Raw genomic sequence first — 23,477 nt, 5'->3', positions numbered from 1 at the left:
AAACTTTTGAATGTGACATGAGATGGACCAACTCAGGAGTGACATATTAAAGCTTAAGGAGGACATATAAATACCCTGATCCGTGTGAGGGAAGGAAAAGCTAATTGGAAGTCAGCTTCCCTGTGATTATCAGCTTGTTTATGGGGAGGAGGACGCCTCTGAATGGCACTGTAAATTCATCCCTGATTATGGCGTTAAAACCAGAGCTCATTTCCACAAGCTCCCCCAAAGCCCCCAGCCAATGCATTTTGTTTACTTACAAAGCGTCGTGCACTGTTTTCAGAGAATGACAGTTTCCCCTGCTTTGATTTTTCTCCATTTTCAAGAAAAATTAATCAGTTGAACAAGCCAGTTGTCAGATTTCACTTCCCTCATGGCAGAAAGCACACATATTCATTGTCTGCTATAAGAATAAATTTTAGTAATTTTTCCCCATGTCAATATGAATATTAGACTGACCCAATTAATATGAAACGCTTCTATGCTGCTGGAACAGACAGTGCTCCAGAAAGAGCCATTTGCACAACCTGTTCATGATTATGGGCCATAAGGACACAAAGATGGCACACACATTTGTGGACCATCTGAATTCTTATACGGGAAGGGGAGGGGGGAGAGGGAGCGGCATGACGTGAGCTTGACTGTCGTGGGTCATGTTTTTTAATCCGGAGTATTGGACATGTAACACAGCAACAAGAGCTGATCATTTTGTTTAATCACCTTTTGGATCTTTGCCAGATGGTCTCTATTGAGAGCGCTGCAAACAGAGAGAGATGAACTGCATCTAACACGCCACCAGAGCTTTCCCGTAAATGTCTGAGAACTGATTCCAACAAGAATTTAGTCTCAGAGCAGAAAGGGATACATTTAAAAACTATGTGCATTAACTATACTTTTCCCCATAGAATCCTCACTTGGCATGAATAATTTACCCACTCTTATGCTAATGGGATCATGAAAGTATCCCTCGTCTTTAGTGCAGCTATTCTCAGCTTTCAGTAATTACCCCACCCAGTGAAAATAACATGGCTTCTGCATTGAATGGCCGACTAGTACCTGACAATTAGAAAGATCATGGCTGACAATGGACTGGTCCAGAACCCAGACAGAGAACGCTTGTAGGCCAAAGAAAAGTACAAGCGCAAAGTAACCTTGGCCTTGGGCGGGAAAGGGGAGGAGGGGGGCGGATGCATGGGGTGGAAAGTAGAAGAAAAGAGGAAAAGAAACATTTTCTATTGTCAAGCTTTTCTTTCTCTGACTTACTATCAAGATTTTACTTAAGCAAAAATCTGTTCTTTACATTATTAAGTGTAAAGGCATTCACAACAAGATTCATTTTAAAGGAAAAAAAGAGACCATATCTAAGGAAAAAAACTAGAGTTATCTTTAAAGCACGTCTGCATTAAGAATTTACTTAATCGAAATTTTAAAAAATCTAAGTCGTGGAAAAGCCCCTACATTTTGATTTTTGAACTGAAAAAAGATTACCAAACCAAAAAAAAAAAAAAAAGAAGAAGAAAAGAAAAGCTAAAAAGAAAACTCTCTTTCGACCTCTGTCCACAAAACTCCATGTTAGGTAGTTCACTGTGTAAAAATTATCAGGCTAAAACATCTGGGAAAGAAAGCTATGAAACAGCAGGGAACGTGGCTGGTTTATTGTTTATCTTTTGTTTATGAGGCAGTATTCAAGTTTAATTACTACTCTAAATTAAACTCTAACTGGCATCAGGAGACATCCCTTTACATGACTAAGTTAAAAAAAAAAAATCTAGAAATCTCAACTCCGGGCTTTTCAAGTAAGTTGATACATATAGGAAGAAATTACTCAAAATTAACAGCAATTATAGAAAGCTTTTAAGCATTTATGGGCACCATTACATGCTCCTAGAGCATTTATTTATTAGAAGAGTTCAATTTTATTTCTAGCGGTTGCTATTCTAAAACGTCTTAAGAAAATCAACAGAAATTATTTGGATGTTTGCCGATGATTAAGGATAGTATTCCTTTTGATTTTATTTGGGGAGCCAAAAAAGTATGAAAATGCAACATAAATATTCTATAATACAACAGCTTATTCTGTGCCAATGTTCAATTCTCAATTACATTCTCAGTGAATTTTCTGATACAATTAGGAGGACAGGAAGGAAAAGAAATGTCACCATATTTATCATAACAGTAAGTGACCAGTTTTGGATGAACTTAGCTCTAGGAAAAATAAAAGTTAAAAGCAACTAGCAAAAGATTATGCCAGATGGCATCTGTCATATTGTATTTAGGGTTATTTTAAAGAGATTGCCGCCACTATGAAAACATTCCATTGACAGAGTTTTCCTAGACTGAATAAGAAATCCCAGTAGAACATATTCAGGACCCACTATAAGTGGGTTTGAGGGTTTCCCCCGTCTTTTAACTATGTAACTGGAATACTTGGTGGGGAAGAATACTATTTCATGCATTATATAATAATTCAACAGTGTAAGCCTGTGTTAGACTTTTGCTTACCTATAATCATTTACGTTAAATCTATAGTGGGTATTTTTAGATTTCAAAACCATGATTGCTAAATAATTGCATAATATCTAGTTATGGAATTTTAGTCTCATTGCCTGGATGATAGAGACATCAAAAGAGAGGTTTTGTAGGTGGCAGAGTTGAGGGGAACTATGCTGGTTTGTACAGCCCTGTGTCTTCAAAGATGAGAGATGCATAGATGCTTAAATACTAATGGATTTAGGTTAAACTGGGTCTGGCAACAGTATGGTTAACGTGCGTGTGGTGTGCAGTGTGAGCTCAGCAGTTACTGGGCCAACTGTCTCGGTATTTCTGGGAATCCTGCCTATTCACAGTGCAGGGATTGTTCAATTGCTGCAAAATGTACAAAATGAATTTTACAAAAATGAATTGTAAGGAAGGCCCCATTACAACGATTTTACAGCAAAGATGTCAACATCAATTTTTCTTTCATGCCTAGCTAATGATTAAAACAGCATATTCCATTTGCCTAAGACAATTTATTTCATATTGGCACATCAAAATATTGAAATACAAAGTTATCTTTACTCTGCCCTTTTTATTCACTGCTGCTGAACCCATACCATTGTTCAAATCCGGAAAAAATAAAACAAACTTGGCACGAAATACTTAAAACAAAGGCTCATCAATATTCTCCAATTTGTCAACATCTCAATTACAGCACTGGAAAAAATGTAAATTTCATGTGCTCTAAACACTGAGGGGTCTATTCTCCTGCCAATTCACATGCGTAACTCCCATCAGCGTTAATGGGAGTTACACAAACCCATCAATAATAATAATACTTTGTACATATATTGTGCCTTTCATCTAAGGCTCTCAAAGTGTTCCAGGAACAAGGGGGCTGCTTCCTAGTCTTTACTCTGGGCAAAACCCACAATGAAATACAAAGCAGCTTTTGACTCAGCAGGTACAGAATTAGGGACCCCACGCCTTATTATCAAGCCCCATTTTATTACTGATGGGAAGCCAGACACAAAGAAGGCCAGTTACTTCCCCAGAGACCCAGTCTGCACCCTAATTCTATCCCTGAAAAATAAAACAGACTTTTTTCTTCATTCTCATGTGACTAACAAGATAAACTCCATTTGGCTGCTTTTAGCCAAAGAAATCAGAGTGAATGAAAGTCTGGTTCATATTTATGTAGTTTACTGCTAGGCATGTGCTGTGTGAAAGAGACAGTAAAGTCAGGTTTCACATTTTATCGTTTGTTTTTTACAATATTTTAAAAATTTGATTTCCCCCCCTCCTTTGGGTTTGCTGTACAAACACGGAGGAGGAAAAGATGACCTTTCACCTGTGTAACTGTAGCTCTTTCCCTATCAAGTCATAAAATAATGAGATATTTTTAGGTTCCAAAGTAAAGGTTCATATGAATCATTTTAGTAGAAATATTCCCCAAATCATAAAGCAACATAAATGCATGTATTGTTTTATAGCATATGGCTATTAAAGTTTAATTTAAAATGTGTATGAAAACATTGTCTTTAGTACAATTCATCCCTATTTTTTTTCTGTTTATCATAATTTGTTTTGAAACTGAATCGTTTTACAGTTTTCCATATGCCTGTTGTGCTAATAAATTCTGAATAAGCAAGAAAACTCTTTTCTAAACTAAAAATCTTGGTTCCCAATGAAGCATTTTAATACATTTAATATGGAGAACATAAATTTCCTTCTTAGGCTTTCCATTAAACGTCAACCCTAAGATTTAACCTGGGATAAGCATATGTGATTTCAGTCAATATCTCTGTTGACTTTGCCCTGAAGCAGATAATTAATCTTTCCCATAGAAAGCTACTCTGGACAATTTGGTGGGACAAAATATCTTGAAAACATATTTAAAAGGCTAATATGGGCACGAGTATGACAAAATACACTCAAGTCTGACCTTTGAAATGTAGAATCTTTGGTAAAATACAGAATATCTTTCAACCCGTGTTTCAGAGCCACTGATGTAGTCAGCCAGGCAGCAAATTCTCCATGCCCAGAGAGTCTCCATTATCCAGGAATCAAAACGTTTTTTTTGTCCCTCACACTTTAATACAGTAAAATGACTGACTTCCTAGTACTCAAACACATAAGCCACCATGTCCATTCTTTAATCCCATGGAGATGTGATTAAAGGAACAAAATCCTATGGGGATCAAATCCTTCAACATGGCATCCGTGGGTGGGGCTAACCACAACATAGAGGTTCGTGTGTATGGTTTTTACGCAACTATATCGGTCTCAGTGCTTTTCTCTTCCCTAACAAAAACAAAAGCAAAAACAACAAGCCAGCAAAATTAACCAAAATGATAAAACTCAATGCCTTGGCCGTGGCCGCAACTGTTCAGCGTTCCAAACCCCAGGGTCATCCTTCCCTGCCTCCCCTTCTCCCTGGCCCTCTCCTGCCATCTCGCTGGCCATAACTCAACCAACCCAACTGAACCAGTCAGTTTTAAATTTCAGTTGGGACCTTGGTGACCTGTTAATGAATCTACAGAGAGGAGAAAAACTCACAGTGTTGAGTTATGCCTGGTGTTGCTAGCTGACTTGGAGTCAGAAATGCTTGAAGCGTTAACGTAATTGCAAGAATGTGAAAAATGAAGCGCTGGGCTCCTGAGCAAAGTGAAAGGTCAAAGCGAGCCTCACACACAACAAGTCTTTGGAAGATAGCCTCATTAGACCATTAAGTCTGCTTCTCCTTTCCCCTTCTCTTATACCATGTTTAAGGTGTTTTGTTTTTATTAATAGATACATTTCCCCCTTTGTGGCACCATGATTTGGGGTGGTGGGAGGAGAGGAGTCTTAGAAAGCTTTTCAGATTTAAACACACTGAGAAGTCTTTCTCCAAGACATAGAAACACAATGAAAGCCACTGCATTACAGATTCACTGAATTTATATACATTTCATCTTCAAAATTCTTTATAGTTTCGTTTTCTTACATATAACCAAAGTGATCTAATAAAAAACAGTACAGAAAGCCTAAATAGATACAGTTCACCGGTTCTTCCACAATTTACCATCTGACAGTATTCATTTCTGTGTTAGTTGCAGCTTGCTTAAACCTAGATTCTAAGTTGGACCCATTCACAACTTAACAACATCCTAGAAGGGACACTTCTCTAAACTCTTCCAGAATACTAGGAATCCAAAATCCATGACCAGGAACTTGGAAATATAAAGGCACTCACCCTACATCAACCATCGTTTTTTAAATGGCATATATGACTACAGCTCAAGCTGTTAAACTGTCCTCCACTTGGAAGACTGTCTAATGCTTAAATATTGTGGCCATAAACACAGTCATAATAGAGATGAAATAGACCTAGGAGATCAGACACCATCTAATGTAAAATATTAAAAAGTAAAATCTATATACTTTCCTGGCCCACGTTCAATAATGCATCTTCTTTTAAATAATAATTTTAGCCATAGAAGAGTCAACCCTACCAATATATAATTGCTCTCTGTGCAATAGGTGAGCCTTAAATGGTAAAATTTATTTTAAATGACTCTAGGCTTCCTTGTCATCTGTAGTTGACGTCCCCCTTGCCTTTTGATTATTTGAATTTTTACAATTTGTGACAAAAGTCTCACCATGGCAGCTGAATAGAAATGGGGACAAATAATCTAAGAATTTCAAAGTCCATCTTCCCAAAATACAATTCCATATAAAATTTGCATGGCGCTTTGGAACTAATAAGAACAGATTTTTGCATCATGTGTGCTTTACAGGCATCATTGCTTGATTATAGAAAACCCTTATAGTTGATTTACAAATAAAATATCCCATTTATAGTATAATTCAATCTACTGCATCACAGAAGCAAAGATCCGTCATTCTATTTGCTTACACCCAGGAGTAAAGAGTAGATAACCAAATTTGTCAAAGAATTGGCAGAACTAATCGATTGTTATTGTAATGCTTGCTTAAAGACTAGACAACTCTTTTTGTTTTGTTTTGTTTTTGGTGAGTAATATAAGTTAAGGGAAGGAAATACTGTCTCCCTAAATAGCAGTCATTTATACTCCCTAACCTGCCACTCTCCTGTTTACAGTGAGGCTGATGTACCAATATAAAATACTGATGTTATTTCAGTCATGCCCACTTTGCACAAGGAAAATCCTTGACTTTTTACCTTGCTCACTGCTGTTGTCTCCACTCTGGGACGCATGGCCCCCACTGGAGGGCCCTGGGGTGCCTGCTGAATGGGTGGAAGTTGCATCATCATGGTCTCGCCAAGATGCAGGATTCTGATGTCAGGAGGCCCAGGAATTTTTCCACAGTTACCATTTCAGCCATAAATGACGAACCAAGGGGAAAGGTACAGAGAGAGGCAAAAAACATGTACATATTAGTATTTGTAGAACTAGGCATATATAGATGCCATGTTACAGTATGTTGTCTTTTCAGCAATAGGTACCGAAAGGAAAAAAAAAAGCACTAGAATCATGATGAAGTGATAGTTATGTCAGTGTACATATTTGTTAAAACCAATTGAAACAGATGCCTTAAAATGGATGCATTTTATTATATACAAATTATACTTCAATAAAGTGAATTTTTTTAAGTTAGAAAAAAAAAGCCTCCTTAAAAATCTAAAAGTTTGCTCTTTAATTAATTATGCCACACTCTTCCAAGAAATAGGTCCCAATGTTCTTGGATACCAAACACTTCAGAATATTAACACATCTATAAAACTCAACAACTCCCTTAAAAATTCAGATTGGAGAATGTATGGGACAGCCCTTCACATCAAATGCATTGCCCTAAAAAGGCCTGAATTAACTCTCAAAATCATTGTCAACTGATTATATCATTAACAAAGACAATAATATTAATCATTGCATCAATACCTTCCTTGCTATTTAATGTGCGCAAACGACAATCAGAAAATGAAACAACTATGAACTGTGATCCACCTAATCAACTGCAGAGGACTTCCTTTAGTGCTGCATGGAAGGTTTAAAGTCACAGAGCAATGCTTTTTCCTGAAAGAACTGCTCATTTTAAAGGACATGTAAGGTAAGCCGAGAGTTATAGTTCATGCTACTTTGCTGAGTGTATTCTTCTTCTGTTCCTCCTCCCCTTTCCTGATCAGTCCCAATACCCTGCTGTCGCTTAAAGGAAAACAGGAATTCTAATGTACAGGAAGGACTTTATCAGCACCACATGAAGGCAGGCAAGAGATGGAATTTCCTCTGGCAGAAACAGAGAGTAGGAACAGCATATGAAACAGACCAGCCTTAAGGTCAGAGTTGTACACTTGTCACCTGTATGCGATAACTTCGACTAAGCCCACAGATCTACTGGCAAGCAAATCTGTTGGGGGTGGGGGTGGGGGTGCAGTACTTTGAGAGCAAAATAAAAAGCCCCGTCAGTCCCTCAAAGTACACTATTTCTTCTTACAAGAATTGGTAACTAAGGACTCAGACTGACATGTCTATAGGCAACATGCTAACATCTTACCACTTGAAGACAATCTTGCCGTGTTGTCATTATATATACTTTATCCAGAAAAAAAGGTCAGTCTATCATTTTCTCAACCTTAACCCTATGATGTACAAATAGAACATAAAACTTCACCAAAACAAAGTCAAGAAACCCAAGAGAGAAAAAAATAAGGAACTATTATCATTTGGAACAGCAACAACAAAAAAAATCTGTTTGCCTCTATAGATCTGTCTCAAACCACTGTAAATTAATATTTAGCATTTTTGATAGATGGTGAAATGTCCCAAAGTTCTAGAGACTAATAACATCTCTATCAAACAATGCTGTTGGCACCGCTGTCAGGCAAGCCACTGATTCAAAGGCAAAACCTTAAGCAGAAACTTTGTGACTGTAAGTACTGCACACATATATATATTTATCTCTAAAGTAAAGATACAGTTTTGAAAGTATTGATAGATTTGGGAACAAAGTTGAACAGAATAAAATGAAAACCAAGGTTCTGCTGCCTGTATGAAGACAAAGTCATGCCTGTGATTTTTGTATCTAAGTTCGAAACTCTTCCAATAGTTTTTAGCTAAAAGCAAACAGAATGCAGGGGCTCTTCAAGCTTTGCAGACTCTTCGAGTCAGCTGTTTGCTGGATGGTAATCAGATAAAGAGCTAGAAGAATTACAAGAAAAATAAAAAAACAATAGCATGGCATGAGTTTAGTCTTGCAACAACACTGGCTAGAGCCTTCTTTTGGAAACTGCAATAATAGTCACCTAAGCTAAACTTTTCAGTTAAACTTTGCATCACTAAAACAGCAAGTGATGTGAATTTTATGCACTGCATGCTTTTTATTAAGCTGGTGGCTATAAAAGCTCCTTACCCCTCATGAAAATTACAATACCTAACTACTAACACCTCAACTATGTTTTAAGGCAAATGTCATCTAACAGCTGTTTTATAATCATTCAAATGAAGCCCCAGTGAGTCTTTCTGTTTGGACATGAGAGTGATTTCAAGGGATCACTCAGAAGGACTTCTTGCAATGGAAAGCACTGTCTTGTCCCCATCAGTCAAACCTGTACTGAGTTTTAAAGTCAGGCCTCACAAGTTTATAACTCAGTTGATTTCCTTCCCTGGTTTTTTGGAGGAGGCAGTCTCTAAACTAAAGGGGTGAGAAATAAGCCACATAAGCAGCTAGTTCCTCCAAATCAGTTGGGTCTTGGGTTTTCAGCTCAGTCCTGAAGTTTACTCAAGCTCACTTTTACTATCTAACCCACCATGCCCCTGTTTCTTCCCCCTTACCTTCCTCACATCCTCAAAGATGCTGTCCTACAAGTGTCCCAATCTCCATAGTGTGTTTCAAGTATTCTGATCTACTTTGCAAGACTGACACAAACTAGTACCAGGATATTCATCTAACTTGGAAGTAGGAAAAACAGCTGAATCCCTCTGGGGTTTGAAAGCTGAAGAGTTACCCCAAAGTTGTCTGTATTCAGCTACATCACAGTGACGTGATCACGTACAAACATAAATACTGATAATCTGGTCAATAAAAATTGCTACCTCCTTGATCACAAAACATTGGAAGCAACATGGATAGCTACAATACAGTCCTTTACACATAAGATTGGTTTGTTCTTAGACTGAAGTATTTGTTTGTATCACAACTCCTTTCTTCTTCTTTCCCCTCCCTAGATAGTTTCCAAGTTTACATCCTTCAAGAATAACTGCTTGGCTTTCTGCCAAATTATATGCAGAAGTTTAGTGAATCTTGAAACCGAAGTGGCATATGAAAGCATGTAAAACACGTGACATACTTAGAAAAATAAAGAGAAACGCTGTGTGTGTGTGTGGGGGGGGGTGCGGGTGAGGAATCAGGTAGGTGCATTCCACAGTCTATGTCCTGCTCCTCAGCCCCAGGTATCATGAAGACATTCGAGGGCAAGGAAGAGACATGTTTCTATTCCCAGGGGCTTTCATAATTAGGAGTCAAATACACGACTCTTCTTGCTCTTACGTAATTGCATTAAAGAGCAGTGTTAGCAGGAGAAAAGCAGTGAGTGGAGCACAATGGAAGGAGATGGAAAATAGATACAAGAAGCTAGGTCTCCAGGGGCAGTATTTTCTATTTGCTGGGCTACAGACTCACAGCTGATAATGCAAGTTGTAATTAATATAAAAGCAGGAGACAAGATGGGGAGAGCTTGTAGTAGCGGGGCCACAAGAGATCACTCTGCAGCTCTCCTCTGTTTCTCATTTACACACAGCTCTCCCTAGAAAACACAATTCTGCCAGTGTTTCCTCCCTTGAAAGTTAAAAAAAAAAAAAATTGATTTAGCACCATCATTGAATTTTGCTAAATCTAGGAAAGAGCATAGAGCGGACAGGCATCTCTGGGCAGAAAAAGCAAATCCTCCATGCACCTCTTTTGTTGAGGCTGCAGAGATGGTGGACATTATAATGTTTTACACCAGTTTGGCACTTCTGGGGGAGACCTGCTGATAGGATACTATTTAATAATTCCCAGCGAACTGGTAGTATTTCCCTGTTGAAATGATTCCACCCAGCTCATGGTTCTTCCATTGAAAAAGCAATGAAATAAAATGTGTAAGTGTTTCTGAATAAACACAAAACTGAATGGGGAAGTGAAAAGTATTAGGTTTCCAGGAGTTAAAAAAAGAAGCCACACCACACACAAGTTCGACCTCAGATCATCTGAAACTCATCTTAGACTCCAGATGAAGAGGTGATGCAATGGATGTGGTGTAGGAGAAAGAACCCTAGATTGGAATTAAGACTCGAGGGTGCCACCTCCAACTGTCACATGACCTCAGGTGATGCACTTCATTTCCCTGGAACGTGTTTCCTTTCTCTCTTTAAAATTAAGAAGTCAGGCAAAATAATCCCTAAGGTCACTTCCACTTCTTATTTCTATTATTAAAAAAATACTTTAAGCATTTGATTTTCTAGAACCCACAAAACTAAAACACAATATAGAACACCAAGCCAAAAATAACACAAGAACTTGGAAAATACTGTAAAGTAATTCAGAATATGTGTTTGTAGGTAGAAAGTAAGAATAAACCTAAAGATATTTAATCAGCACATGGAGCATGCAAAACTAATTTGACTAGAGATGTTCAAATGACAAAGTCAAGATATGCTCGCATCAGTACACATAATTAATGTAACTTACAGATTTCCTACGACTTTAAGAGGTTTTCACATCTTAACAGTTAACATTGAGCAAAAATCATTTTTAAAAATAAGAGGAAGACTCCTATCATGAGGTAGTCAAACCTACAAAAGTTCTAGACGTTAATTGTGCAATCTGAAAAAAATGTTGGAATTTCAATTTCGTTATTCCAAAGTTGACATAAGAACTCAGGAGAACTGTGCATGCTTTCAGAAGGTGGACTCACTCTTTAAAAATGTAAATAGAACTGGGGTCTTTCCCTCATCTCCCTGCTTCCATCCTCTATTAAGTTTTGAGAATTAATATGTGAGCAACTCTCATGGAAATGGCAAACACTCTTTGCAAATGATTCCTCCTCTGATGGAGCAACTTTTAGAGAATATAGAAATTTCTTATACTACTAGTGTACTATCACATTATAAAATGTCTCCTGTAATTCTGAAATGGGATAATGTATAGAATGTTAAGCCTGAAAAAAAAATGAGAAAATGAATTTTTAAAATATCAAACTTTTCATCTGATAGTGGATATCTGTTGTTGTCAAGTTCACCTTTGTTTAATTCCATCTCATTGCAGTTACTCTGAAAGCATACTCCAACTGCACAACCTACATGATTTCACTAACGTAATTATTCTCGATGGGAAATTAACAGAAAAGCCATCAACCACCAGAAACTACACAACAACAACAGAAAACTCATGCCCCTGGCCCCTGGCCAGGTCTCCTTGGGTTGATGGACAGGGCTCAGAGGTGGAACCTTCCTGAAACAGGTCCTCCAAGAACTTGGATAACATACCGTGAGGTCTAATCTTACACCAGAACATAAGAAATTATCTGATAAAATAAATCATTCATATTATTAATGTTATTTTCACATCCCAATGTCTCCTCTTTTATATTCTTAGACCAATCACTTAGACTGCTCTCTCTCCTCACTGCCCATTCCCTGCTGATTTTTCAGACACTTGCCTGTATTCTGTCAGGAACAAGGTTCAGGGGATTCTCCCCTTTGGCTTAACTCAGTTTTTAAAAACTGTGTAGACGTAAATAAATTTGACATATTCAGAGATGTGAAAGAAAACAACAGCATATCTTCACTTAAATTACAGCTTTCAAAATAAAAATTTAAATAATTTTTCTTTTATTACTTAGCTTATCAGAGCCAGTCAATTTTTAGGCACCTGCCACTAATTTTCAGTAGATACAATTTTATTTTCTTCCCTATACTTAATGCATCCAAAAAACAAATACAATGCAATTTCTTAAGCACTTTATAGAAATAACTATATAACTATGTACCTTCAGGCCAATAGAGCTTAGGTCAGAGAATGTATTTCAGAAACAAAATTCATTTATCTAAACTTGATCTAAAGATATGTAATATCTTTATATGTAAATAGAAAGATATATTTCATTTGTCTGCACTTGATCTAAAGACTTGATGTAAAATTATGTAAAGTAGATAATGTGGACATCACCTATTATTCAGAAACACTACAGACTAGGAAAAGCATGATCATGCCACAACAGTTTTCAAGTTGAAACTTTTTTTCAAGAAGTGGTTTGTTGACAAGTTTATTTTTAAAAATAAATAAATTTGAATGTCTAGGAAACTTAACAAGAACTGCAGATGGAAAATGGAGTTCTATTTCTTTTCACCATTATATTTTTCTCCCCAGTATTCCGAAGAATACTATAACAGTTACAGGTAGCTGTTTCCTACCTATAACAATTACTCTTATATGATAATAAAAGTATAAGATGAAATCTTTATATTAAAAATATTAGCAAGCATTCACTATGGATCTCCTAAACATGATAAAATTATAGCCCATGTTGCAACTTTTATTTTCTATTCAATTCCAAACTTTTTTTATTAGTATGCCCATCATGTAAGTATCAATGGGAAACGAACAAATGAATTGAATGTATGGAAGGTAATTATGTTGGTCTTCCATTCATGCATCTATGTTACATCAGATTATTTATAGAATATTATAGAATGTGAAATCAACATGACAACAACCTTGTTCACTAGGCAAGAGCATGTAAAACTCATTTTTAAAAGTTGGCCCAAAATACTTGCTTTTGAGATATTTATATCAATTAATTTTATATATTTCTATTTTTAAAAATTTTATTAAGAAAATCAAAAGCTATTTTGGTGCCTAATACTTTGCTCCTGACGCTTCTGTCTTTGCTTCCCACTACTTAGAATCACACACTTATTCTTTCTTTTCTCTTTCATTCTCTCTCTCCCTGCTTGCTCCTTCCTTAAACACATACACATACACCCTCACACAAAGTAGCTTGATACCACTTAATAAGGATAGAGGTGTATGTGTTTTGGGGGTGTCAAACAGCTGTCACAAACTGTCACCTCCAGAAGAGAAACCTTGGCACACAACAAATTAAACTACACTTCTTTTTTAGCTGTCATTATTCATAGCCAATAAGTTGAAATGTTCTCAGCATTTCATGTGCAAATAAAACCACAAGGAAGCCAGTAGATCAGAATAGTGGGCCAGCAGATAAAAAAGAGAAAACAACACGCTGTCTCGGTCCTTCTGAAGTGGCTCATCATCACCCCTGCACCAGCATGCACCAAATGAGATCCAGCCTGGGGCAATGTATTAAATATGCATATCAAAGCAAATGAAAAAGTAAACCTGGAGATTCAAATTGGATACATTTACATGCTGAGAATGTCCCACTCATACCGCTTTTCAGGTAGTGGGTCTGAGGAGGTATGTTCACTTTTTTGCGTCTGGGGGGAGTTGAGGGAGGAGGAATAGCCTGCAGAAGAGGCTGAACATAAGAGGATCACTCTGTAGGGGAAGACTTGGGAAAGAATACATTCCATACACTTAAGGTGCCAAAGTACCAAAAAGGGTAAAAAAAAACTCTCCAAGGTTTTCTCTCATCTCCTACATAAAATTCAAATCTGTGGCAAACTTCACCATTTCCCACTCGGATTGCTGGTGGAACAAATTATTGCTTCCTTTGCAAACAAATAGCAGGGGGGCTAAAGTAAAAATGTTATAGTTCAGACTCTAGGAAATAAAAGGCTTTAAATTATGATGCCCAATGAGGTGGTAAGCCCTCATGGGTTCAAAATAAATCAGTTGTCATATTTACTTGATTGGGGGCCTCTAAGAGAGGCAACAAATGTTACAGTTGATTCTTTTATTCAAAGATGATGACTGTTGCATTATTAAAGCACTATCTTCTTAGGTATAACTTCTTTCCTGAGTATAATTTAATATTCCAAATAGTACCATAAACTGGCATTGTTGATCAGCCAATTCTATAAACAGCCTAGTCTATCCTATCTCTTCTATATAAACATCAGCATGCTCTAGTTCCATATATCCACTTGAAAAAACAATTCCAAGAAACTATTCTAGAAAACCAAATAGTCAAGACCCCTAGAAATGACACGAGAAAAGCTTTTGCTGCAGAAAACTGTGAACTTTTCATCCTACAAACCATGTAACTAGACGCCTTCCCAGTTCCCCCAGTAGTGCAAAATGTACATGAATTTAGAAACAGGAAGCAATGAAAATAAACAAGTAAATGACAACAACAAATACTTTGAAGGCAGTGTCATGCCCTGCCGACCACAACCACACAGCATATAGCTACCTATCAGCAAATGAACTTGCCATAGCTGCTTGTTGCACCCACCTGACTTCAGTGAATACACTTAATATACAAAAGAGCTCCCCAACATTTCCCTCCCAGTGATGGAGAAAGCCAAGAGTAAAGACAGGCATGGGAGCCTTCAACACCACAGTATTTATTCTGTCTCAGAACTGGACATCGGTACTGATGTTTTCTTTTTTTTTTAATTGAAACTTTCGTCCTTAGGCTATATGGCTTTCCACAGAGCACAAAAGCTACTCATTAAAATCTGTGACTGTATATTTTCAAAACTTTTGGAGAAGGAGGGGGAGAAACTTATTCTCCAGGTATCTCAACTCATTCCTCTTACCACCTAGGAGTGGGGGGTGATGGTGGTGATACAAACTACCTTCAAGCCTCGACGCCCATTTAACTCCACGGAGTGCTAAATTAATATTTCAGCCATCAAGTTAGTAGACTATAGCTTATATCATTCAGGTTGTGAGTTCAATTGACTGTAATCTATGGACACCCTGTCCCCCACCCCCAGGCTTGAGTTCCTATAAATAAACTGCTGTTCACACCCACTCTTTAACCTCTCCACTCTTGCCTTTCCTACCAGCTGCAATCTTTCTTCTCTTTGCTTCTTTTTCAAATTTTCAGTCTCACTACATATGCTTTTTTTTTTTAAGCATCAGACTCACTAGATCAGTTCCAAAATAGGATTAAAAACAGAGAGAATAGAAAGAAATCTCCGTTCCTGGCCTGACACACATGGGTCCCTCCTGACTATACTCTCCGTTCTCATCCACCAACTCTTTTAAGTGTTAAAATTCAACCACTAACCTATGTTTACTCAATCACAATTCCCTTCAGCTTTCTGTAATACATTGTTAATATTTGTTTCATCAAGGTTACTGTCTTTTATTACCAAGATGCTTCAGGCACTTGGCATTAAGTTCATACACTGACAATAAGTTTCTATACAGCATAAGCTCAGAAAACTAGAATGGGTTCACTCCTTTTATTTCAAATGCAATGCAAGATTGGCAATAATTCTCAGAATTGCCATCTCTGCGAGAAACTGAGAAATCAGTCCTTGCTCCCCAATTTTCTCCCATCCCGTCCAGTTAACTTTCCTGCCTCCTCTCCCTGCTGCACTGATTACAGAGTTGAGAAAGCAGAAAAGGCAGCGGTCACCGTATCAAGCAGACAATTTGCTAACACTCAAGTTACCAAATCCAGGAAACTTTACACATTAGAAGCACAAATCACTCTATCAATTTGCTGTTTTTTTTTTTTTTTTTAATTCTCAACATAAATAAGGAAGGGGTCCAAGAAGGGAAATACGGATGAAAGGTGTGGAAGAAGTAGTGAGAAAGGGAGAGAAAGACTCCCAGAGAGACCAGATTTTTTATTTTAAAAAATAAAACTCAAGTCAGTGGAGCTAGAGGTTACAACAAAATTTTCAAAACTGCTGTGCCCAGTAGTCTTAAAAGAATGCCAAAAGCTCACAGACTTACATGGTCAGCGAGATTTGTGGAGGAGCCCGAAAGTTCTTCGTGATCCGACTTGGAGCTGCCGTCTCTTTCATCAATGACGAGGTCTATAGGCATTTTCCCCTTCAAACAGCTAATGTACCGGTGGCAGAAGTTATCACACAGTTCATGGACCTAGAAGGAGGGTCATGGTGGAGGGTTCAGCTTGTATTGTTGTTGTTGTTGTCATGGTTTTGTTTCATTTTTTTAAGGGGAAAAAAATACCAGGTTGCAAGGTTTCATTTGGAAAGAGTAACAGTGCCATGTCTTCCAAACTAACTCTAATTAATGGGTGTAATAGTTGAAGGCAAGGAAACAATAGAGCAATTGTTGTAGCAGATATTATTCTCCAGAGACTTCCCTGAGCAACAAGTTACAATAAAGGGAACAGAAACAGGACTGGAAATAACTGGGTTCAGGCTGGGACTCCTTGGGGGGAAAATCCGATTTGATGATAACATCAAAATGTAAGGACGAAGGAACTGGGAACAGCATTAGCATTTGCTATTCAATAAGCTAGGAATTTTGTATGTTTCCAGGAGAAAATGATTGAGCTGCAGAGCAATGTAAAGACACCCTAGCCAGAATGATTCCCTCTGCTAGCACCTAATGCATGCCCTGGGCCTAATAGAGACGCAAGCAAGCTGAATGTCCAGTAACACAAATGGTTTGCTGCATTTCAAAATAATCCTGAATGCCTGGGGAAAAAAGGGGGGGTGGGGGGAGGCGGCTACTTTAAAAGGCAGGGCTGTCTTAATTCACCCATCCTCCGAGCCCCTGGGTTTGAAGAGCAATTTGAGGGAAGGACAAGGTAACAAGTTGCTCAAAATCTCTCCAGGTGCTCAGACTGGAGGTTTGTTAAAAACACTCCCAACTCCACCAGGAGAGGGAAGTGACTAAATCAAAGTGGGGAGTGTCGTTTCCTGCTTACCTTTTCTAACTCCAAAAGGTGAAACCTTAGTACTTGTATTGCTTGTATCATCTGGAAGAAAAGTTTTTTAGAGTGTGGAGTTAAGGCTCTGTGACTGCTGCCACTCGGAGATTCCTAGTGGGGGGATGGTGAGGGGATTGGGTTGAGGAGAAGACGCAGGCAAGTGGCCAGGCAAAACCCACACATCAAGAAATCGTCAGGAAAACCAAGTGATTACTGATCATCTCTGCCTCATTGGCTACGGGGTGGGAATCTGACTCAACCTATGCCAAGGCATTTAATATCTTTGCTCCTCACGTGTACTGAGCTATCTGCAAGGGCTGTCTTTCTAAGGACAGGCCTTTCTCCTCCTGAGTCCTCTTTAACTGTCCCCTCTCTCGACCTCAGGCCAACTTAAAAAAAAAAAAAGAAGACGAAGAAAAAGAAGAAAAAGAAAGGAAGAAAAAAAGTCGTTTCTCTAGAGAGAGAAAGCTTTTTAGAACAGCACACCCTGCGAAATCCCTCCTTACTAAAGAAGGAAATACTCCAGATGAATGGCGAGGCAGGGCCTTTGAAAGCGGATTTAAGTACTTTTAATATTGAAATTGTGCAAATTAGCAAAAGAATCGCACCTAAAAGTGGCCTGCGCTGGTCTGCCCCTCGCCCCCCTTCCCCGCCCACCTCCCGGCCCGCCCTCCGCGGCGCAGGCGGTTACTTCCTTCGGGTAAGCTGCCCCGGGCTCGGCCGCCTGCCCCGGCAAACAGAGGAAATAACTCACTTCTCGTCGCCTAGCTCCCGGGGCCGAGACCTGGGGCGCATCCCCTGCTCTAGCGCTCGGCGCCGCGTCCCCGCTCGCTGCCTCCCCGGGGCTCCGCGCGCCCTGACGTCCAACCCGCCCCTCACTGCCAGCTCCCCGGCGGGGGCGCTAAGCTGTTCCCTTCCTCCCCGTAGCTCTGGAGCTTCAAAAAGAGGGCTCTGCTCAAACTCCCCAGAGCTCCGTGGGGGAAAAGCGGGTGCTTCTGAGCAGGGGAGGGGGCCCAGGTTGGGGACAGGCGAGCCACAGTGAGCCTTACCAAATTGTCCAGCTCTGGATTTGAGGAAAAAAGTGGCTTTTCGGCGCGAACCTATAGGAAGCAGGGGAAAGTCAGCATGAGTTATCACTCCATTTTAAAAGGAAAAAAACCCCTTGTCACCGACTAAACTGTCCTGTGCGAGTGGGGATGGCAGAGGGGCAGTGGCGGAGAAAAGAGGAGCTTTGGTAAAATACACGAAAAAAAAAAAAAAAAACACCAGTAGGGACGGTTGAAAAGGAATCTGGACCTTCGGATCCTGGCCCCATGAAGGGGTACCTGGAACCACCGAGTTGGAGCCGAGATCTCAGGGCTGTTCTCTGGGCCCGGGCACCCGCTTATCCTGCCGTCCACGGGGCTGTGTTTTGCAGCCTCCCTCACCTCCGCGCCGGCGCCGACAGCCCCGAGAGGCGCCCAGCTTCCTTCCCTCCCGGGCACTCTCGGGGGCCCTCAAAGCCCCTATCCCCAATTCTTGTTCAAGTAGCTGCAGGCGGGGGAAAAGGCCAAGCCCCAGATTAGGAGCAGGTCAACTTTAATTCGAGGGTCGAGCCCCTGTATTCCTGGCTGGGGGGAAAAACAAACACCCATATTTATCTCCTCTTCCAATTCGCCTCCAGGCTCAAGGATGGGGAGGAGGCGCAGAGCGCGGACTGGGCCGGAGGAACAGATCGGGTGTCCCAGCCTCTTCCTCCTCTTTCAAGAAACGCTCGAGGAAAGGGGAGGGGGGAGTGAGGGGCTGCAAGAGGGCTAGTGGGTCAAGAAGGTTGGACCTGCTTGGCGAAGACCGCGATGTCCTCGTTGAAAGAGTCGGAGGAGCAGACGTCTCCGCCGGCCACTCCGGGTTCCCGCGGAGTGCAGGTCGCCAGCTCGCACTTCTCAAAGACCAGAGCTAACAGAGGAAACAACGGGTGCCTAACGGGCAGCGCCACGCAGAGACACACACACGGAGACGGGGTGCAGAGGGGAAGGAGCAAGAACTGTAATCAACAAGTTTGGAGGGTTCGGATTCCTTCCTTACTACCACAGACACGCATCACACTTGACAACCCTTCCTTCAGGCAGCGAGCCTGGGCCAGAGACAGAAAGGAGAAACGGCCAGGCCCTTTCCTCAGCTCAGGACTCCCTCAGATGTGGTGGGAGAAGCCCCTGGCCACTTTTAGCCCTCCGAGTACAAATAGCCTCGGTTCGAACGTAAGGACGCATCCAATAAGCTGAGACAGTCTGGAGCCAGGAATTGAACCAGACCTACTCCCCACTCTACAGAGGCCGTCCAACCAACCCCTGAGACCCAGCCCTGACCTCCCAAGAGAGGAGCAGTCGGTGAAATCCAAGATTGCTTTAACTTCTGCATAGGGGAAATCATAGGAGGCCCAAGGCTCACCTTCAACCGCCGCCTCCCTCACCAGTTATGTTTCCTCAATCTAACCTCTCCACCCCCTCGCCTTATGAGCTTGTTTGGTCCACTTCTAGTAAAAGCCTGGGTATGGGGGGCCAGTTACATGCGGTACACGCAGAAGAGCTTCCTTCCCAAGACCACATTTCTCCAGCAGGCAAAAATAAATAAATCGAGTGTTATAACTTGGAAGTGTGCGTGTGCGTCTGCCCTTTGTGTTTCTCCGGGCGGTTCAGCTACACTTTGGGATGCTGGCGGCCTCTTGCTTCAGGCACAGTTGCTGTTTACTGACTGTCCCCTCCCCTCCGCATCCCGCAGCCTTCCCTCACCTACCCTCCGCTGGGACAGCCCGAGTGGTACATTCTGGGGCCGTGCAATCCCAGCCCTCCCTGAGTTCTCAGAATTTAAAATAATTTCCAGCCATCTCCTTCACTCCCCTCAAGAGCGGCTCTGTGCAGCAGTCCCTTCCACCCCGCTGCACTTCAAGGTCTGCCCCCTTTATTTACAGAGAATTAAGAAGAGGGTGATTAGGACTTCCTGGCCGGCCGAAGCAGCCCTGATCCCAGCTCAAGCTGCATTTAGTGACTCCCGGACTCTCGATAGGAAACAGAAAAGAAAAAAAAAAGTTGCTCCTCATGGGCAGGAAACTTTCTCCTTCGTCAGGGCCTCTGTTAGGGGGCCCAGCTCTGCGTCCTTTGGCCAGGAATCCCGTCCTTGGGGAGAAGGCCTTGGCCAGATTGTGAGGACTCAGTCACTCCCGGCTATGGGGTCCAGAGTGGCGGGGCCTTGGGGGTAGACGAAGCCAAATCTTCCCGGGACTCACAGTCCAGGGGCAGAAGAGCAGCGCCCCCTCCGCCCCCCGCACTGTCCTTTCCTTTGGCAAGCGGTTCTCGCCCCCCACCCTAAGAAGCAATGACTCCCCACTTAGTCGGCCAACCCCTCATCCCCCACAGAGACAAACACACACTCGCACTCGCACTCACACCGTCCGCTGGGTCGGGAGGAGGTGGGGGCTGGTTTACCCATAGATCGCGTCCTTGTCCCGCTTCAAGGCGTCGTTGACAGCGGATCCCATACTGGCCGGCATGACATTGGGGTGCGGGGCGTGAGCGCCGTAGTGCTGCGTGGCGTGAAGCGGCGGCCCGTGGTTCAGGTGGTGAACCGGAGGGATCGGCCGCGGCGCGTGAGGGTCTCCGTACATGGAAGCAGGCACCCCTACTCCGTCCATCCCGCCGTAATGGGGCAGCTCATCGTACTGTCAGAACCCGGCAGAGGGGCGGGGGGCGCGGGAGGTGAGAGAGAGCCAGGGGAACCGAGGGAGGAGAGGAAAAGAAGCAGGGAGAAAAGAGCGAGCAAAGAAGTGGGGAAGGAGTAGAGAGACGAGAGGGGGAGAAAGCCAAGGGAAGAAGAGAGAGGAGGAGGGGGCGGGAGGGGGAGGCAGGAGAAAGAGAGGAAAATACAAATAAAAACAAAGTCAGAAAGAAGTACCCAGCACGAGTTGAGCACACAGAAACCAAACCAGCCGAAACAACGGAGTTGAAAGTTGGGAGGGTGGGTGTTTTTAAATTAAAAAAAAAAAGATAAAAGAAAAAGTATGAACCCAGAGCAGCTTTGAGAGCAGGGAGAGGGGGCGGTGAGGCCGGGGACCGAGGGGCGCCGGGAGGTCCCGCTCGGGCCGGAGGCAGCAGAACCGTAGCGAGCCAACCGAGGGAGAAGTGGAGTTAGTGAGAGGAGGAAGCCCCGGTTCCCACCCCTAACCCCCCTTCGTCTCCTCCAGAGGATCCAATAAATCAAAAGGCGAAATGAAACAAAATAAAGAGAAGAAAAACGCTAATAATCAGGACGAGAACGCCGAGGACGAGGGAAGACTGGGGCCAGTGCCTCCCCGGGGGCAGGGAGCGGAGGGTGGGGGTGGGGGGTGGGGGGAATAACGTGAAAGTTACCAGAAACATTATTTAGCAGCGGATTCCCTGCGTCCTTGTCAATTTCAGAGACAAAACAAGCAGCCCAGGCTAGTCTAGGCGGCGGCGCAGCGGCTGCGGCAGCGCGGCCCCAGCGGCGGCCCCGGCGGCGGCGGCGGCTCCTACGCAGCCGGTGCCCGCCCCGAGCCGCGGGAGCAGCGGCAGCAGCGGCGCAGCAGCGGCAGCGGCGGCAGCAGGAGAACCGGGGGAATCGCGCTGCTGGGGTAAAAGCTGGAGCGAGGCGAAAGCGTGTAACAATTGCACTCGCACACACACACACACCACTCACACGCACTCGCCGCCCGCCCGCTCGCACAGCGCTGAAACACGCGCGCCCAGACACGCACACACGCACGCACACACACTCGCACACACGCAGAGGCACGGGGGGGAAAAGAAGCCGATGAATAATTTTGCTGCTATTTTTTTAAAATACTGGCCGCCATCATCAAGCAGCGAGCAGCAGCAGCGTTGAAGGGAGAGGAGGCACCGGGACAGGCCCCTCTTAGGAGAGGATTTATATCTAGGTAAGTGTTGGAGATTTAAACCTACCCTTTGCGCCATCAGTCTGCGCTCCAATAAACTCCTGGATGTGTCGTATATTTAATATCCCAGTCCGGATAAGAAAGTGATCTAGGCTGAAGATTCCTGTTTTTTTTTTTTTTTTTTTCCAAACCAAGGAGACTTCTCCCAATTTTCCAATGTTATTTTTAGGGGGAAAAAAAAAAAAAAGCCCAGGCAAGACAACGAAGAGTTTTTTTTTTTCCTGTGATATTTCTTCTTTTTCTCTTTTTTCCTCTTCTTCCTCCTCCTCCTGATCTTCCTCCTCCTCCTCCACCTCCTCCTCCTCCCCCCTCCCCTCCTCCTCCTCTTCGGTCCTCCTTTCCCCCTCTTTCTCTTCTCTTCCCCTCAGTTGGAAAAAAAAAAAGAAAAAGAAGAAGAAAAAGAAGAAAAAAAAAATTGTTAAGCCCCCGAACTGAAGGTTACGAGCGGCCCGTCAGCAGCCCACATGTAACCGAACTGTCGTGTTTCATGGCTTTTTGCCACTCCAGCTGTCAATCAAAGCCCGGAATGTCAAGGTAGTGAATGAATGATGGTTGATGATGATGAAGAGGAGGAATCTTTCAGACCCGTTTTTTTCTTCCAGTAAAACTCCGCGAGGGGTTTCTGCTTCTTGTATTTTTTCCTCCCCCTCCCCCCTCTTTTAGCTTTGCCCCTGCTGTATCTATAATATGATCCTCTCTCTTTAAAGTATCGTTCAAAGAAAGCAGGAGGGGAAAAATCAAGAAAAAAACCGAATAGTTTGCAAAAATTGGACTTCCTCCCCCTAGACTGGGGCCAGTGCCTCCCCGGGGGCAGGGAGCGGAGGGTGGGGGTGGGGGGTGGGGGGAATAACGTGAAAGTTACCAGAAACATTATTTAGCAGCGGATTCCCTGCGTCCTTGTCAATTTCAGAGACAAAACAAGCAGCCCAGGCTAGTCTAGGCGGCGGCGCAGCGGCTGCGGCAGCGCGGCCCCAGCGGCGGCCCCGGCGGCGGCGGCGGCTCCTACGCAGCCGGTGCCCGCCCCGAGCCGCGGGAGCAGCGGCAGCAGCGGCGCAGCAGCGGCAGCGGCGGCAGCAGGAGAACCGGGGGAATCGCGCTGCTGGGGTAAAAGCTGGAGCGAGGCGAAAGCGTGTAACAATTGCACTCGCACACACACACACACCACTCACACGCACTCGCCGCCCGCCCGCTCGCACAGCGCTGAAACACGCGCGCCCAGACACGCACACACGCACGCACACACACTCGCACACACGCAGAGGCACGGGGGGG

The 23,477-nt window shown here is 42.6% G+C and overlaps 1 protein-coding gene across 5 annotated transcripts in view; it reads right to left on the bottom strand.

Moving 5' to 3' along the window:
* The window catches only part of MEIS2 (Meis homeobox 2), a 223,587-nt gene extending 200,628 nt beyond the window's left edge, over positions 1–22,959 (bottom strand). For 2 of the 5 annotated variants that reach the window (XM_005904112.2, XM_005904114.2), the window contains exons 1-7: positions 22,213–22,959; positions 20,722–20,954; positions 19,077–19,218; positions 18,310–18,360; positions 17,258–17,308; positions 16,312–16,461; positions 6,662–6,776 (exon numbers count right to left, since the gene is read on the bottom strand). In XM_005904112.2, the coding sequence (XP_005904174.1) occupies positions 6,662–6,776; positions 16,312–16,461; positions 17,258–17,308; positions 18,310–18,360; positions 19,077–19,218; positions 20,722–20,954; positions 22,213–22,224 (754 nt within the window). In that variant the 5' untranslated portion in view covers positions 22,225–22,959. Of the gene's footprint in view, positions 1–6,661; positions 6,777–16,311; positions 16,462–17,257; positions 17,309–18,309; positions 18,361–19,076; positions 19,219–20,721; positions 20,955–21,642; positions 22,105–22,212 lie in introns of those variants that run through there. The other 3 variants (XM_070378253.1, XM_070378252.1, XM_070378254.1) reach the window with 3 other exon arrangements.
* Between the last annotated feature and the right edge of the window lie 518 nt (positions 22,960–23,477).

The sequence above is a fragment of the Bos mutus genome, chromosome 10 (assembly GCF_027580195.1).
Source record: "Bos mutus isolate GX-2022 chromosome 10, NWIPB_WYAK_1.1, whole genome shotgun sequence".
NCBI classification, from domain to species: domain Eukaryota; kingdom Metazoa; phylum Chordata; class Mammalia; order Artiodactyla; family Bovidae; genus Bos; species Bos mutus.
This window is presented reverse-complemented; position numbering and strand designations above follow the sequence as displayed.